Here is a 16,741-nt window from a genome sequence, read left to right as displayed (position 1 = left end):
TTGGGTATTCACTAGGGTCCCAGACGGGCAGTGGGGGGCCATAATTAGCCAAAGGGATTTTCATCCCCTAGGAGGTAAGCTGGTAGATGACCAGCTTTATAGGATTCGGAGACCTAGTCTGCACACTATTTAAGAAAACACATTTAAAGTCCATTCTGGAGCTCCTTAGCTAACACATTATTCATCTTCTTCTGCTCTGATGTAAATAACCCAGTCAATTTCCTGACCTTTCCCTACATCAGAGTATGATATGCTTTTATGTACCATTTTAACACAATTTTTAGTTATCTTGGAGGGCAGCAAATGCGTTAGGTTTAGAAACATCTTTACAGTTTACACAATATATAGTTATCATAGTCCAATGTGTTTATAAAGCTGTGTTTTTCATATAAAATGTGTGTGTGGTCAATGAGCTGCTTATTTTTTTGTTTTAACCACAAAATAAATTTCAGGTTTTAGGTGCATGTAGGATACCTCGACTCCATGAAATAACATATAATTTGAGTCAACTCATTAAAGTTAACAGATGGCCATTAAATGACACCTATTTTATTCGGAATCACCTGTCTATGGACATTCTGTGCTTCTTTCCTTGGGATCCACGAATGAATCATTAGGATTTTACAATGTTTAGTAAAACAACTACACAATTTTCACAGAATTGGGGTTTCTTGTAAGAAGAGTGGGTCAAGGGGTGCTACACTTCAGACAGGAGGCCTGCATTGAAGCTGGTGGCAAGCAAATTCTGCCATTATAGTAATTTTAGATACAATTATCCTTATCCTGCGGAATGTAAAAGAAACAAGATAAGCCTTAAGCAGTGTCCAGGAGTAGTGCAACTGCTGTGAAAACCAGTTTCTGAATTTTCCTTTTTTTGTGAAATGCCTTAGACCCATATTTATACATTTTTAGCGCCGCATTTGCGCCGCTTTTTTAAGGCAAAAGCGGCGCAAACTTACAAAATATAATTGGATTTTGAAAGTTTGCGCCGCCTTTGCGTTAAAAAGCGGCGCAAATGCGGCGCTAAAAAAGTATAAATATGGGCCTTAGTGTGCCAGTGCCGTCATGCAACATGCTACAGTACTCTAATGAGATCAATTTCAAGTAAAAAAATATCACCATGATCATATAATACACTTCATTTCTGCCTCACTTGCTCTCACTCTCCCCAAATCCACATTTGTGGGAAAATCTACAAAATCACGTCTTGCGATCCTGAAAGCATCATTTTCTCAACATTATTCTTCTGAAGTCATGCAAAAGCTAAATGAATATATATGCCATGGAAGTGCTGCTGTGCTAGAACAGTTGTGGGTTAAAGTTTTGGGTTAATAAGACAGATGTGATTTTTGTTTTTTGTGTTGAAATTCTTTATCAACACTGCAAAATGATACAAAACCAAAGGGGAAACAAGGTCCCAGCATGAGCGAGAAATGGCACGGAATAAGTCATGGAAGAAAAAAAAAAAATGAATGAAGCAATGAAACACAATCAACCAATCAACTCCAGTACAGGTTACGTTCCTTTGTGCCAAAGAGAAGAATATCGGGGTATCAGAGTAATAAGATATCACAATTCCAAAGTATCAAAACAGCTGGGACAATTTGCATCTAGGCATGCCCCCGACGTGGTCAGTGATGAGTGCCTTGTGTAACAACTGTAACTCGATAAATAGGGCACAACTATAAGGGGGTCTTGTGAGGGATAGATTCGAAGACTAAGATCAGTTGTCGAATAGGGAAAAGAAAAGGTAGGAGAGAGGGAGAGAAGAGGGAGAGAAAGGATAGTGGTGACAGTGGGACAGCGGAGAGTAGGGAGATGGGAGAAGATATTGAGCTGGATGGGGGTGTGCCATAGGTACTAGCAGGGTCCGAAGAAGGAAAGTGGATCCAGATAGAGACCATCAGTGCTGAAGGAGGGGGGGGATAGGGATAGGGGGAAGGTGGGGAGGAGGGGAAGGAGGGGGAGGAGGAGAGGCCAACATACAAGAGGGGGGAAGGCAAGGGGGGAGGGAGGAGGGGGAAGAGGGGAGAGGGGGAAGGGGGATGAAAGGCGGGCATGTCAGGGTGAAGCTGTCGTACTGGAGGAAAGGGTGGGGGCTGCGAGTAAAAGGCTCAAGGGACAGAAGTGCCATAGCCAAGACTTCAGCTTGAATCGTAGGTCTGGGTCTATGTATAAGTGTAACCTCAGTGAGAAACTGAGGAGTTGTCAGGGACGTGTGAGAGGGACACAAAAGAAGGGGGGAGGCAGTCCTCAGCGAGTGCGGGCAGGATCGGCTAGCCTACGTCAGTCCTGCGGTGAGAAAGGGGGCCCACACCTGGTTAAATATCTGAGCTTGATCCTGCAGGTTGTAAATGACTCTCTTGTGCGCGGCTATACAGGTCATGGCTACTATCCACTCCTTCGGGGTTGGGGCGGACATCGATCGCCAATGACGAAGGATGCAAATATTTACAGTCGCTAATGCCGTATGTAACAGTCGTCTTTGCGGTCAAGACAAAGCCGGGAAAGGAGTCATATCCTGCAATATAATAAGAGAGGGCAGGAGCAGCAATGGCAGTAGTACTGACTCAGCCAGAGTGGAGCCCACAGCTGTCCACAAGGGCCGGACCGTCGGGCAATCAATCAAAATATGCATCAGATCACAGTGCACCTCCGCACAGTGCCAACATTTTGCATGCGGAAGGAGTCCCGTCCTTTGTAGCTTTGCTGGAGACCAGTACCAGTCGTGTAGCACCTTGAAGAGACAGAACTTTAATCGGGCTTCCCGGGTACCCTTGTCCAAGGCCTCCAGGATGTCTGCCCAGTCCTCCATATCAAACGTCCGCTGCAGGCGGTCCTGCCATTGCAAATGCATCTTGTCCAGAAGAGGCTGAGAGTATAACTGCCGGGTAATGACCTCATGGAGGGCTGCCATGATGCCCCTGTGCTGTCCCCACATCTTCAAGTAAGTCACCACGGCTAAGGTCTAAAGACCCCAGCGGATGGTGTCGACACCCTGTTGCATGCAGTGTTTGAGTTTCAGGTACCTTGATTCCTGCCGCGGGTGGAGATTGAATTCTTCTTGCAGCTTGGAGAAGGGTTTGAGCGCGCCATCCTCCAGAACCTGAGCAAAGTCTAGGATACCTACCCTGTCCACTGCGGCCAATTTAGCACCTCCCGCCTATCCGTAGGCCATTATTGTTCCATAAGGGGGCCTGGGCGTGCAGGAAAGGGTGGACCCCAAACAAGCGATGGGCCCTACGTCTGGCCGCCCGGGTCGCCTTCAGGATCGGATTAGCTGTGGTAGAGGCCGAGAGGTAATCGCAATAGAGCCCTGCTAGTCCCCCCACCGTGGAAAGCAACACCCTTTCCAGGGCTACCCACTGTGGCGGGCCCGGCACTCCTGGCAATGTGTGGGCCAGTTGGGAGAGGTGTAATGCGAGTGCGTAATGTTCCACTGAGGGGAGTCCCATTCCCCCGTGGGAGCGAGGCGCTAGAAGTTAAGCTGGTGCCAAGCGCGGTTGCATGGAACCCCACACAAAGGCTCTGATGAGAGTGTCAATACTCCGCAAGGTAGAGAGAAGTACCTGCAGTGGTAAGAGCCCTAAGACATATGTGAAACGAGGCACTGTGACCATCCTAACCGCCTATACCCTGCCCCACATAGAGATGCCCAGATGACTACACTTTTCAAAGTCGAGTTTCATTCGTGCGACAAGGGGGTCTAAGTTGTCCGCCACCATATGCACCAAACCTTGATTGACCAACACCCCCAGATATTTGAGACTTCTCGGAGTCCATCGGAATGGGAAGCCAAGGAGTGAGGCTTTTGTGGTCACCCACAAAAGAGGGAGCGCCTAGCTCTTGTCCCAATTTATACGATAGCCTAAAAGGGGTGCGATCCCATTGATAATCTTCAGTAAGGCCGGCAGGGAGCGCTCGAGGTCTGTTACAGTCTGGAGAACATCGACGGCGTATAGATAAAGTTTAGAGATGCCTTCCGGCAAAGTGAGGCCATTTTTAAGGGGGATGAGTGGATAGCTGCGGCAAGGGGTTCCATTGCCAACAGGAATAGAAGTGGTGAGAGAGGGCATCCCTGCCGAGTCCCCCTGCAGATAGGAAAGGGGTCTGAGAGAAAACCACCACAGTTAACTTGTGCCATTGGTTGATCATACAGCAGTGGAATCATGGAAATAAATCGGTCTCCCAAACCAAACCGTGTCAGTGTCTCAAACAAATAAGGGCACTCTATGCGATCGAATGCCTTCTCAGCATCCAGGGACAAGGCCAGCTTGGCCTCCGGCAAATCCCTGGCGGCCCATAGGGTGTGGCATAGAGTACGCAGTTGATTACGGGAGGTTCAGCCCAGTACAAATCCCACCTGGGTATGATGAATCAGGGACAGTATTACTTTGCAAAGCCGGTTTGCTAAAATACTGGCAAAGATTTTGATGTCTCCATTAAGAAGGGAGATGGGCCGGTAACTGCTACAGAGCAAGGGATCTCTCCCAGGTTTTGGTATAATCGCTATTGTGGCGTTGTTGGAGATGGCCCCCAAAGCCTTTGCCCTGCATGCTTCGCTCAAAGCCTCATGCAACATGTCAATCGCCTCTCTCTCCCCCACCCCCATTTGTAAAATTCCACAGGGAAACCATCCTCTCCAGGTGATTTGTGGTAGGAGAGGTCAGAGACAACCCTCTCTATTTCCAGCCTGCTAACCTCACCTTGCAGGAGGCTGTGCCCGTCGTCTGATAGAGATGGTAAATCAAGATCAGCGTGGAAGGTCGCAATCTGGGTAGGACTGAAAGCCGTCTCCGGTGTATAAAGCTGCCAGTAGAAGGACACAAACTTGTTGGCTATCGCCTGTACCGAGTGAGTGCGGATGGCCAGAATGGGCAGGGTTGCGTCCTATGACGAAGCTGGGCTGTGAGTAGCCAGCCAGCCTTCTCACCTTTTCGTAGTGCCTCCCCTGTACGCGCTGTAGAGCATACTCAGTCTGAGAGGTGTATAGCTCATTAAGAGCCATACGGGCACGTTCCAGACACCGACGCCCTGGAAGGGAAGGACGGTCAGTATACTGGCGAGTGAGGCGGCAGACGTCAAGTTCCAGTGCCGCTTGCTGCTCTTTTCTTTCTTTATTTGCTAACGCCACGTCCCGCATAAGCTGCCCCAGGATTGTTGCCTTGGCTGCAGCCCACAGGATGCGCCCGGATTCAACAGTACCCAGGTTGTCGTGGGCAAAGGCGGATGCATGAGCACTCTGCCATGTCGTGCCCTGAGGGGAACGGTACTAGAAGGTAGCAAATCTCCACGGTTTATGGCCTGGGGACACCAGGTCTACCTGAACTGCGACAGTGATTGGAGAGTGATCCGAAAGTCCACATGCAAGTATGCGGGCGTCGTAGACATGGGTCACTAGGTCGTGTGACAGAAGCAAGTAGTCGAGGCGCGATTGGGTGCCATGCACCGGTGATAGGAAGGTGTATTCTCTGTCAGTCGGGTGCGTCAGCCTCCAATGATCCACCAGGCCATTGTCCGACAATATATCGGACTGTAGGGCTCTGTATGCGTTATTACTAACGTCCAAGGGCCCGTCCTGTCCAACACTGCGTCCCTGGCTAGGTTCCAGTCGTCACCTATTACATAGCGGGTCGCTCCAATCTCCGTCAGAAGGCGGATGAGTTTCAGGAAGAACAGGCGCTTTGAGCCAATTGGCGCATACACGGAGCCCACACACAGTGAGGAGTCGCCGATCTTTAATTTGGCGAACATATAGCATCCCTCTGGGTCAGTCCATGACTTAATTACTACGAGGGGGAGGGTTTTTCGCATCAACAATGCAACACCACATTTTCGGGGGGTACTACCTGTATCGGGCGGGGGAGGGATGCAGCTGAACAGCGCAGTACCCACCCAGTCTCTGTGCAGTCTACTAGACTCCTCTTTGTCTAAATGTGTCTCCTGTAGTAGAGCAGAGCAATATGAACCCGCTTGGAGATAAGATAGGACAGAACCTTTTTCCGTTTTATAAAGTGTGTGAGACCATTTACATTCCAAGATACAATTTGTAACGGTTCTGGAGAGGGCGTGTGTGGGCCTGCCATCATAGAGTCCTAGCAAAAAGGACAGAGAGTGAAGGGGCGGGGTGGACGAGAGAGAGGCTAAGAGCAAGAAAAGGGGGGAAGAGGGGCAAGCAACACGAGGAATGGGCCAAGGGGAGGGTAGGAGGGACTCTCTGCTGCCTTCAGAAACGGGGAAGGGGTGAGAGAAAGGGAGAAAAAGAGAAAAAAAAGAAAAAGGGGGAGAGAATGAAAGAGGGGAAAGGAGGAGAAGGTAGAGGAGGAGAGAAGCAAAAAGAGGAAAAGAGAAATAAAGAGATCGGAACTAAGGTTCCAACGATCCTGATCTGTAACCTGCAGGTCTAAAACTAAACCTACACAGCTCATTCGCCCGGCCAGCGGGCCCCCTACCGGGGAGTGCGGCGCGCATGGGGCACCCGAGTTCCAGGATCCCATTCTCTCCGCCATTGTGCAAGTATCCGGGAAGGGGGGGGGAGGGAAGGTAGCGCAAGGACAAACAGCAGGCACACTCGAGGGCACACAGGAGCCAGAGTGGCATCGTACCAGGAGAGGGGGGAGGAAAAAGGAGAGGGTGGAGGAGACGGAGGGTGCATGGGGGGAGGGGAGGTGGGGCTGCCATAGGGTTCGGCAGGAAAGCTAGCAAAGTCATGTATATTGCAAGAAAGACGGAACGACGAAAAGCGACGCACGTAAAGAGTGCCTGCAAAGTATGAGAAGAATCGTCCCCCCAAATAGGGTACACAAGGCAGAGCACCCAGCTCCTAGGCTTGGTCAAGAAAGGGCGCGGCTGCGCATCCATGGATGGGTTGACCGAGCTACACTGAAGGGGGGGAGGGGGAGGGGAGTAACAATCCAGCCTGGGATGGGGAGAGGTCTAATCGAAATTAGGGAAAGGGGTGGGGGGAAGGGAAGGGGAGAATGGAGGGAGAGGAGAGGCCAGGCCTGGGAGAGAGAGAAAGAGGAAAAGCCCTCTGTCATATTGCGCCAAACAAACAGTGGGGAGAGTGTACAGTAACAAACACTTATCTGTGAAAAACAGTCAACCGTAAGACATATGGCTAACAAACAGAATCAAAAATGACTCTTAAGCGTCATTAAGCACACTTGAACAAGCTAGATCAGAGCTGGGCAGCCAAGGGAGGTTGCCTTAGGACCTGAGGAGATACCGGTCCTCTGCAAACAAAGTGTCAATGATGCAATAAAGGCAGGTACTCATCTCTCCCTCTCGTCCTCGCAGGAAGACCTCCGCAACATCTCGCAGAACTCCTTGTCCGCCGATGGGGAGATGTCTTCGGAGTACTACGTGACCTTGCCCTCTTGTACTCAGGTAGGGGTCAAGGTTGGTTTCAGAGGAGAACAGGACTTGTCCCTGTCAGCGAGCTGCATATGCATTGCCACTGCCTGCAATACCTGACCTCTGTCATCATGGCTCTTCGTGAGTCTCTCCAAGTCTCTCCCCCTCGTGTGGGAGTCCGCAACGGGCCGTCCCCCGGCCTAAAGAACGGGAGCCGTAGGGGTGACACTCAGGAGCAGACTCTGCATGTCCTGAGTCCAGATCGGAGTCTCCATGTCTATGGGCTGGGTGTGATCCTGAAGTCCCTCCAAGAACACTCGCAGGTCTGCTGGGTCATAGAAATCTTGTGACTCCCCATTTTTGGTGATCCACATACTGGCCGGCTCAAACAAGCCATATTTCACATACAGCTGACGGAGACGGGGCCGGAGGGCCAAGAATGCTCTCCTGGGGTCGCTGGTCTCCTTGGAAAAGTCAGCCGTTAATCTGACCTCAAGGTCATCTGACCGGAACAGGCAGTGTGCTCGGGCTGCTTGTAGTAGTTGACGGGTCTGCACGTGGTACAGCAGACAGGCTACGATTGGGTGGGGGCGGTTGGTGACATCCCGCCGCTTGGGACCCAGTCTGTGCACCCTCTGAAATTCCAGGGGAGGGTCAAAAGTAATGCCGGTCAGCTTAGGTAGGGTCTCCTGTAGATAAGAGTTTATGTCCGTGCCTTCGATATTTTCTGGGAACCCTAGGAAACGAACGTTGTTCCTGCGGCTCCTATCCTCCAAGTCAATCAGTTTGCTATGAAGGTGCAGAAGTTCTTGGTCTCTGTCCACACAGGAGGCTATATGTGTTTCCACAGATGTTACTCGTTGATCCAGACCTGTAACTTGCGACTGAAAGCCTGCGATGTCCAAGAGCATGGATTTCGTCTCCGCCGTCAACGAGGCATGGCACTGTCCATACCTTCGAGTTTGCGACCCACCGCCGATATCTCCTGCAGGATGCGATCCATGGTCGCGCCCTGCACAGTGTCCACCATACTGATAGGTGGAGTGAGGGGGTGCTCCTCTGTAGGCGGATCTCTCTGATGGCGCAATGCTTCCGAGAGGAATAGCTGCCGGGATGGCTTACCCGGTTGCCTGTTCGCCGTCCTACCGCCAGGCATCTCAATCTCCCCAGTAGAAGCAGGGGTCGGGAGGGTGTCACCCCGCGGTGAGGTAGGTGAGGTAGGTGAGGGGGGACCGGTGGGCGAAGCCGAGCAGGGGGGAGGAAGAGGGAGGTGAGGTGTCTCCCGAGGCGCAGGGTGCAGGGCCCGACGAAGTCCAAAAAGCATCCACTGGGGCACCAACAATCAGGGGTCTGATGGCCAAAATCAAAAGTCAGAAGGCAGAAGTCCAGAGTCCAAGGTCCAGGGCGGGATGGACGGCGTTGGACTCCGTCGCTTATGGCCCAACAGGGAGAGAAATGACAGACCAGAGGGCCCTCCGCTGAATCAGTGACGGGGCGACTCCCCGAGTATTGTCAGCGCACCATCTCAATGGTCCAAAGTAATGTGGGGGCAGCAAGGGGCCCCCCGCTGTTAGCAGCGTCGCATGTGATCCCCTCCTGTTGAAGGGATTGGGGCCCCACCTCGGTCACATCCGCAAGATGTAAGGTAGAACGCCCCAGCCGAGAGAGCTGCGGCTCGCTGAATGGGCTTGTTGGGCCCCACCTCGCCGCGCACCTCTTCGCACCTCGCAGAGGTCAGCCCTCTCAATCCTGTTGCAGGCCCCCCCTCCAGCACCGCCAGTCGGGGGTCTGTCCTCGGTAGTGTCGCTCTGCCGTGCCCCTTGTGCCTGTAGCAACCTCGTCCAGGCCTTGGTAAGCCGTACCAATGCACCGAACTTTGCTCCCGGGCCACCGCCTGGGCTGGGGAGGGTCGGGGCGGTGCCGATGCGGGGGCAGATCAGGCCGCCAACTCCCTGCCTCTGTTAAAATCCTGCTCAAAGGCGATCCAAAAACGGGGCTGCAGGCGCCAATCCAGGCGTCTCCCGCTCATCGGTGAGGGGGCAAGGAAACTGAAAGGCAGTAAGTAAGTCAGGGCGAGCGGAGGCACCCGCACGCAGCCATATTCACAGTGCGGGCCCTTGCCGAGCTCGTCGCCTCTGTCCGTCTGCCCCCCCCTTCAGGGAGCCCGGTGCGTCCGGGGAGCCGCGCATTCCAAGCCGGGCCTCCGAATCACATGAGGCTGCGGCTCCCAGAAGCCCAGCAGGATGTAGGGCGTAGGATGCATCGGGCCCCCCTGGGAGTCATTCAAGGGAGGGTCTCCCGACATCAGTGGCCCCCAGCGCCCATCCAACGATTACCCCGGGGTGCCCAACTCGTGCCCTGCACGGCCGTCCCCGGCCAAGGGCCCGCCGCTCCATGGAGCTCGGCGTTCAGGCGGCCATCACGACTCGTGGCCAGACCACGCCCCCCGACAGATGTGATTTTTAATATAGTTCACCTACACATAGAAAATAAGAAGCAGAACCGTTTAACACTTATCTGAAGTGCTGTATCACATTCCTGGGTTGCTATCCTAACTGCCTTTTTATAACACTATACTTGGAGAGAAAATGGGACATCTACGGTTCATAATTGGGAAAATACTTTTTCTAATGAAAAGTGACTTACCTTTAAACTTCCACTGTTAGCTTTAGCACAGAAAACCATTGAGAAAGCTACTGGTCCTGTTTTATGTGCCATTGCATGCAAACACAGCTATTACATATGCTGTTTCAATGTACAAATGTTGTTCATCACACTAAAGCCAACCCTATTGGCTTTTCTAGTGATGGGGGAAAAAGCAGGAAAAAAGACTGCTTTCTGTGTAGAAAATATATAGCAGAAAAGAAATTGAACGTGACAAACAGTATGATGTTTGAGAGTACTCTTCAGATGTAAAATAGGTCCTCATGCATGCCAAAGGGAACATTTCATAGAAGGTGGAAAGTTACACAGAACAGCAAGCTGCATGCTGTCAGAGGGCAATCCTCTGCTGGATGGATCCAAAAGTCACTGTAAGTATATTTTAAAGAATTGCTGATAGTAGGTATTGCAGACAACTGCACTGTCAAGCTAGACCTGAACAAATCAGATGTCTGCTGTGACAGGTCTGTCTTCGTCAACTCCTTCATGCTGAGGAAAAGAATGCAAGGTTATTGAAAAAAATCAGGCTACAGCAAATGTACTTTATTACTACGAGCAGAGTGGGCTGAATCAAAACACAGATATTTCCTTACTTTTAATAGTAGTTACTAGTCCAGTTTCTCTGACCACAGTCAGGAGGAGTCCACAAATGTTCCTCTGAGACCCTTAGACTTATGCCATTGTAATATTTTCAATATAATTATTCTAATAACTATAATAACCGCTTTTCTTATTAATTTACTTACTTATAATATAGTTTATCCTTGAGCTTATCCTCAATGTGACTCTTATTTTATTCTTTATAACAGCAGTTCCTTTCCTTAAGCATACGACTATACCTTTCTTGTCCTTACCAGTGCTGCATTTTTACTGTTAGTTTTTTCCATATCACCTTCTTATTACTTTTCTTGTCTTTTTTCTTTACATAACTCTACTCTTAATTCTTGTACTCTTCCCGAGTTTTAAAATTACGTATCCTATTTCTTGTCTTTGTTATTATCCTTAATCATTTTCTTACTATTAACCTTATTCATTTGCTTGTTCGTATTAATTGATTATCGGTATTACTGCCCATGTTGTTAATTTTACTTTACTTACCACTATTCTTATAATTTTGTTGTTACTGGCATTCCTTTCCAACTTCCTATTATTTTTCTTATTGTTATCTTTCTTCATATTTTTTCTTATTTTTCTTCATTCACATTTATATTATTCTGATTCAGTCTTCTATTTTCATTACCCTCATTCATTCTCTCCATGCCAAGCAGAAGAGATACATAAGTTTTAAAAATATGAAGTGTCTCCAGTGAGCACTGGTACAGTGAAGTTAAAACGTGCATGATGCAAGCCCTGGCTTGGAAGTGAAAAGTACATGGTGCCTTTAATGAGGCTTATAAAAAAAGAGACATTCTGGGTCAAGGCAGGGAAAATGATCACAGCCTAAGTCTGATTGTCTAGGATTGTGGACAATTATTTTGTGGTTGACTGAAAACTGCTCTGCTGTGCTTCTCCTGAATGGGTGGCAACTGCACCGGCCATCTCTTATGACAGGAGAGGTTCTATGGAAAATATATAGGTAAAGGGCCAAAATGAGGCTTCATTTGGGCTCTATTTTTGCCTGTGATGCTTGCTTTTGCTAGACGGGTTGATATAGGGCTCTAATATTAATAATTTGATTTATGCTGCCATTCTTGGGCTGCAACCGTGGTACCTATATTTTGTTTGCACAGTTTGCATCTATAAGCATGCCCGAGTATTTGCTTGGGTTTTATCATGGCCATCATGGAGAAAGGGAGGTGAAGGGTGGGCTCCCTTCTTCCTGGAGCAGACAGGCCGCATTGTTTTAGATCCTGCGTTGTTCAGCTCAGGTGTCTGCTGTCAACATAGCTCCCAAGCAGCCTTCCCTTTCTTGACTGAATTGTTACTTTCTTTGGGTGGGATTTTTAGGAAACCTTAGAAATAGAATTCAGGCATCTATCATTTACTAAAATGTTTTTGATTAATGATTTGAAGGCCTGTCCCCAAGGGACAGTAGTTTAGTAAACTACAATACCTTTTTGACGCTGTTACTGCAGTGATTGTCTTGTCCTATGTCTGCTTGAATGTGTGATGATGTCCTGGTTTGTGACCATGTTTTATTCTTAGCCACTTCTCGTGGAGCTCTCTTCTTTACTCTTTCTAGAACTCATTTTGGGTTCCAAGCCCGCCTACGTGTGCAGCCCTAAATCACTTCCCTCTTTAGGTCGAGCCTAGGCAGCAAGCAAGTGCTCTCTAAACATGTTGTAATCTACTTCTGTGGGCTTGCAAAATCCCCATCTCACGCCCATCACTTTAGTTCGTTTCTTGGCCTGCCTTTCAAAATTCCCTTAATTACGTTGGTAAATGCTTTACATTTGTCCCACCTTGAGGCTGCTTTGTTACCGCCTTCAAGACTGACCCTGTTACATGGATTATTGCAAATTGGTCATATACCTTAGTGTGGCGCACTACTTTTTTTATTTTGCCTCGCTGCTTCGCACAGCATGGCCGTATGTTGTTACTCGTGTTTCCTGGCACACACTTAATCTCCCCTTGCTGTCCCACCCATTCCACAACACTACTTAGTTTCTTTTGCAGCTAGTATAAACTTTAAAACATCAGCTGTATCTCTAACAGCTTAACAGATCAACCTCAGCACCAGAGCTGCTGGCCCTTAGCCCGCATCACCGTGTTACAGTCCCCTAGCACTCCATAGTCCTCTTTCTATGTCTATGCTTGTGCTGGCTGCAGAGACACACATGGCTGCTGTGGGACATTTCTTCTCCGTCTCCTTTGCTGTACTGCCACAGTCCTTTGCTTTTTTCCCTACCCAGCAGTCCTCTGATGGCTGGACTTCGGTTGCGGGCCATGCCATGTCAGAGACGCTAATGAGCCACAGAGCACCAAGATCTATATATACTCCATGTCCCGATATGTAGCTATTATTCACTTTCATTACAGCTGTGGCATTTAAAAAAAAAAAAAGCCTAATTGCTGCCCAATAGTAATATTAAAACGAAATTTCCTGGGACCACCATGGCCGCACCCTTTGCCATATCTTCATGATTACCCCGGAAGGCATTACACAATCTATGTTGATGTTCTGGAAGAGTGTTTGCCAGGGGGCGGAGTCTAAACAGCTGCAGCGAGAAGTAGCACCAGTGAGTATGCTCATGCGCTGCACCCACTGCAAAAAGGTGAGCATTTTCTTACATAATAACAGGGCCATCTGCATTTTACCTACGAGTGATGGGCACCAATCTGTTTCTTTTAATATGCCTATAGCTCTTTCATTTTTAAAGACTTCTTTCCATTTCTTTAAGAAACTGACTGGGCAGGAGACAAACATAGTACATTAAGGGCCTGATTACGACCCTGGCGGTAAAAACCGCCAGGGCCGTGGTCCGCGGGAGCACCGCCAACAGGCTGGCGGTGCTCCTTTGGGCATTCTGACCGCGGCGGTACAGCCGCCGCCAGAAACGGAAAGTCGGCGGTGTACCGCCGGCTTTCCGCTGCCCAGGGGAATCCTCCATGGCGGCGCAGCTTGCTGCGCCGCCATGGGGATTCCGACCGCCATCCTGTTCCTGGCGGTTTCGGCCGCCAGGAACAGGATGGCGGTATGGGGTGTCGTGGGGCCCCTGGGGGCCCCTGCAGTGCCCATGCCAATGGCATGGGCACTGCAGGGGCCCCCGTAAGAGGGCCCCACTTAGAATTTCAGTGTCTGCTTAGCAGACACTGAAATTTGCGACGGGTGCTACTGCACCCGTCGCACCCCTTCCACTCCGCCGGCTCCATTCGGAGCCGGCTTCCTCGTGGAAGGGTGTTTCCCGCTGGGCTGGCAGGCGGCCTTTTGGCGGTCGCCCGCCAGCCCAGTGGGAAACCCAGAATGACCGCCGCGGTCTTTTGACCGCGGTACGGTCTTCTGGCGGTTCCCGCTTGGCGGGTGGCTCCCGCCGCCCGCCAAGCTTGGAATCACCCCCTAAGTGATGATGTGGAGGAGGGGAGGGTGGTGCTCAAACAAACAGAGGCAGGATCATGTAGGTCACTTGAACTACTCATCTAAACTACACTGTATATCAACCCACATAATTCCACTACACACCACATACAATTTTTTTACGCATGTGTTATGGACTGTAATTTATAACGCCAATAAGTCTACCTCAAGCAAATGCGAGACCTTATGCATTGCAAATGCTTGTTCTACTAAGCCCTCGCCTTCTTCTGAAGTTCTTTCCTAATGATTCAGTTAAAGTGGTGGGGTACGAAACCAGGTGCCCTTTGCTAGGAGACACACTTGAGTCTGAGAATGATTATGAGATTATGTGCCAGCTTTTATTATTCTTGCCCCTTTATTTACTTCTCCCTCCTTTATCTCCTCTTCTGAGTTTTATTAGCTCATGCCTTCCCTAGATTTTTATTCCTTTTATGCCTTTCTATGGCCGGCTGTGAATATATCTGATTGGTATCCATGAGACTGACCTGCTGTGTATCCCCCTGCCGTCCAAGGCATTGACGATGTCTGATTTTGCTCATATGGATCTGGGCCAGTGATCTCCTTTATGCTGTCATATGTTATGAGTAAGACGTGGGGCAGAAAAAATCTCTAAATTGCTTCACTTACTATATACAGATTTCTCTTTAGTAAGATCCAACACACCTTATACATTCTTGTGGCCGTTAGCCAGAATCCTTGAGACCTATAGCATAGGCAGATAATAAGTGTAAAGTGTACTCACCTGGTAATCTGAAACAAAAAAACAAGAAAAAACAATAAGATTGCAAAGAAGAGAAAGTTCACAGAAATAACAGTGTTCAAGAAACAGGCCAACATTTTGGTTACTATTTAGTACATTATTAGTATCTGGTTTAACACTGTCTAAGCCAGAAAAAAGGATGAGGGGCACCTCTGGTTCATTAGTAATCAAATGGAAGGCTCAAAGTGTACATCACCAAAGGCACTAACACAGTGAGAGCACTGGAAATCCCAGTTGCTCACTTGTGTGATTCCTATGTTTTTGATAAGAGAAGCAATCAAGCAATTATTACATGACCAATCAATGGGTAGTAGGTTAACCTACCAAGACCATATAAGTCAAAGGACAAGTTGGTATTCTATTATGCAGGTACAAATTCAGGCTGGACACTGGTCCCATGTGGTGGACATTGTGGTGGATGTACTGTCTGCTGTCCATACTCGAACAGGCATCATTTTTTGGCTGCTTGTGCGACCAAAAAATGACGCTAGGCTGACTAGCGGCAGATATTTTCCCACTAATCAGTCTAGCGTCATTTTTGGCACACTAGCGCCATTTTCTCTAATGCCTTCCATCACGGGCTAGCATAATTTTCTATGATGCTAGCCATTCCTTAGATCCATTGTGCGTCATTTTTTAAATATGATGCAAAGATGGTGCTAAGGAATGACGGTAGCTCACGGTAAATTTGAGTGCAGTTGTGCGTCATTTTTCATAGATAGGGCCTCAGTCTTTCAAATAAAACCTACAGTGAGCGTTACTTACTCACTGCAGTATCAAAACAGCACATATATAGTTATAATGTGGAAACAAAATTGCCACAAGTGTAGTAACAGTGATGCTTTAGGTATGAGTGGTCACTGAATTTAGCAATGTCCACCTCTCCCTACATTCGTTGCAGTAGTTTCAGATTCCTTCACTGCAACTAACTTGTTGTTATGACTGAATAGCTCCTTTTGAACGGGTACTCGCTGCACATCACAGAGCCTGGAGTTTCAGTGACTGAGTAGCATGGGCAGGAAATTGAGGAAAAACAGGAAGTAACTCCGTGGTCAAGCACAGGAAAGAATGAGCCCTTCAGGAGTCTCAGAGGAGTTAGATTTTCGTTGGTGGGCCTCACAACACACTTGGCACTCTTTGAATGTTAAAGTATTGATTTAAAATGTTATTTGATTAACTATCCGTTTAAACATGTCGTATCCTTTTACTGTTTAACCCATTAACTCTGCCCCATGCACTGTGTCTGTTTTTCCTGGGAGGGAAACATCTCTCAGATACACATTCCTGCCAGGATCACAGAGTCTAAAGCAACAAGCAGAGGGGTAATATTTACATCTGGCTCCAGAGTTCAGAGGCATGAAAATGCTGACTATTTACACATTTAGAGTTTCACATCCATAGGCAGGAGTGACCTTCGGCCGCTGGTTAATACCTATCTAAGAATACAAAAAAATATCCATTCATCCCCCTTCTTAGGAGCTTTTCTATCAAGATTTTGAGGTAATGGAGAGTACGTAAATACGGAAGAGGCAGCAAACACCGAAGTCCCACCATCTCTCAGCTGCCATTGGGCAAGACAGGGCATTAGCCCTTGCCACTGAGTCACACCTCTTCAAGTCCATTCCCTCCCTGCAAGAGAGATGAAGGACCACAGTAAAGTGATAGCCACATCCCCTTTTTAGGATTTTATTTTACATTTTAGAAGGGAGTAACCCTTTCAGCCATTTCATCTGTCCTCTTTAAAAGGCGTGATCACCCTACACCTGCCAGACAGGTAAGGCAATGGGCTCCTTTCTCACAGTTGTGATGTCACACTGGTGAGGAATAGTTTGACCTGGTCAATACTCATTTACACTATTCTCTCTTGACAGCTGACTCAGAATGTTAGTTTCTTGTTATTTCCAGTTCCCTACAAATTCTGCTGCTTAACTCCTCTGAGATACTAGGAG

General features: G+C 48.6%; 1 protein-coding gene across 1 annotated transcript in view; it reads right to left on the bottom strand.

The window, feature by feature from the left end:
- Window positions 1-16,741, bottom strand: part of ABLIM1 (actin binding LIM protein 1) — a 786,962-nt gene that overhangs the window by 19,562 nt on the left and 750,659 nt on the right. Inside the window, exon 19 of the mRNA XM_069239305.1 lies at window positions 14,775-14,782. Within this exon, the coding sequence (XP_069095406.1) occupies window positions 14,775-14,782 (8 nt within the window). The remainder of the gene's footprint in view (window positions 1-14,774; window positions 14,783-16,741) is intronic.

Source organism: Pleurodeles waltl, chromosome 6, assembly GCF_031143425.1.
Source record: "Pleurodeles waltl isolate 20211129_DDA chromosome 6, aPleWal1.hap1.20221129, whole genome shotgun sequence".
Taxonomy (NCBI): Eukaryota; Metazoa; Chordata; class Amphibia; order Caudata; family Salamandridae; genus Pleurodeles; species Pleurodeles waltl.
The sequence above is the reverse complement of the archived record's forward strand: the minus strand, read 5'-3'. Positions and strand labels throughout refer to the sequence as shown.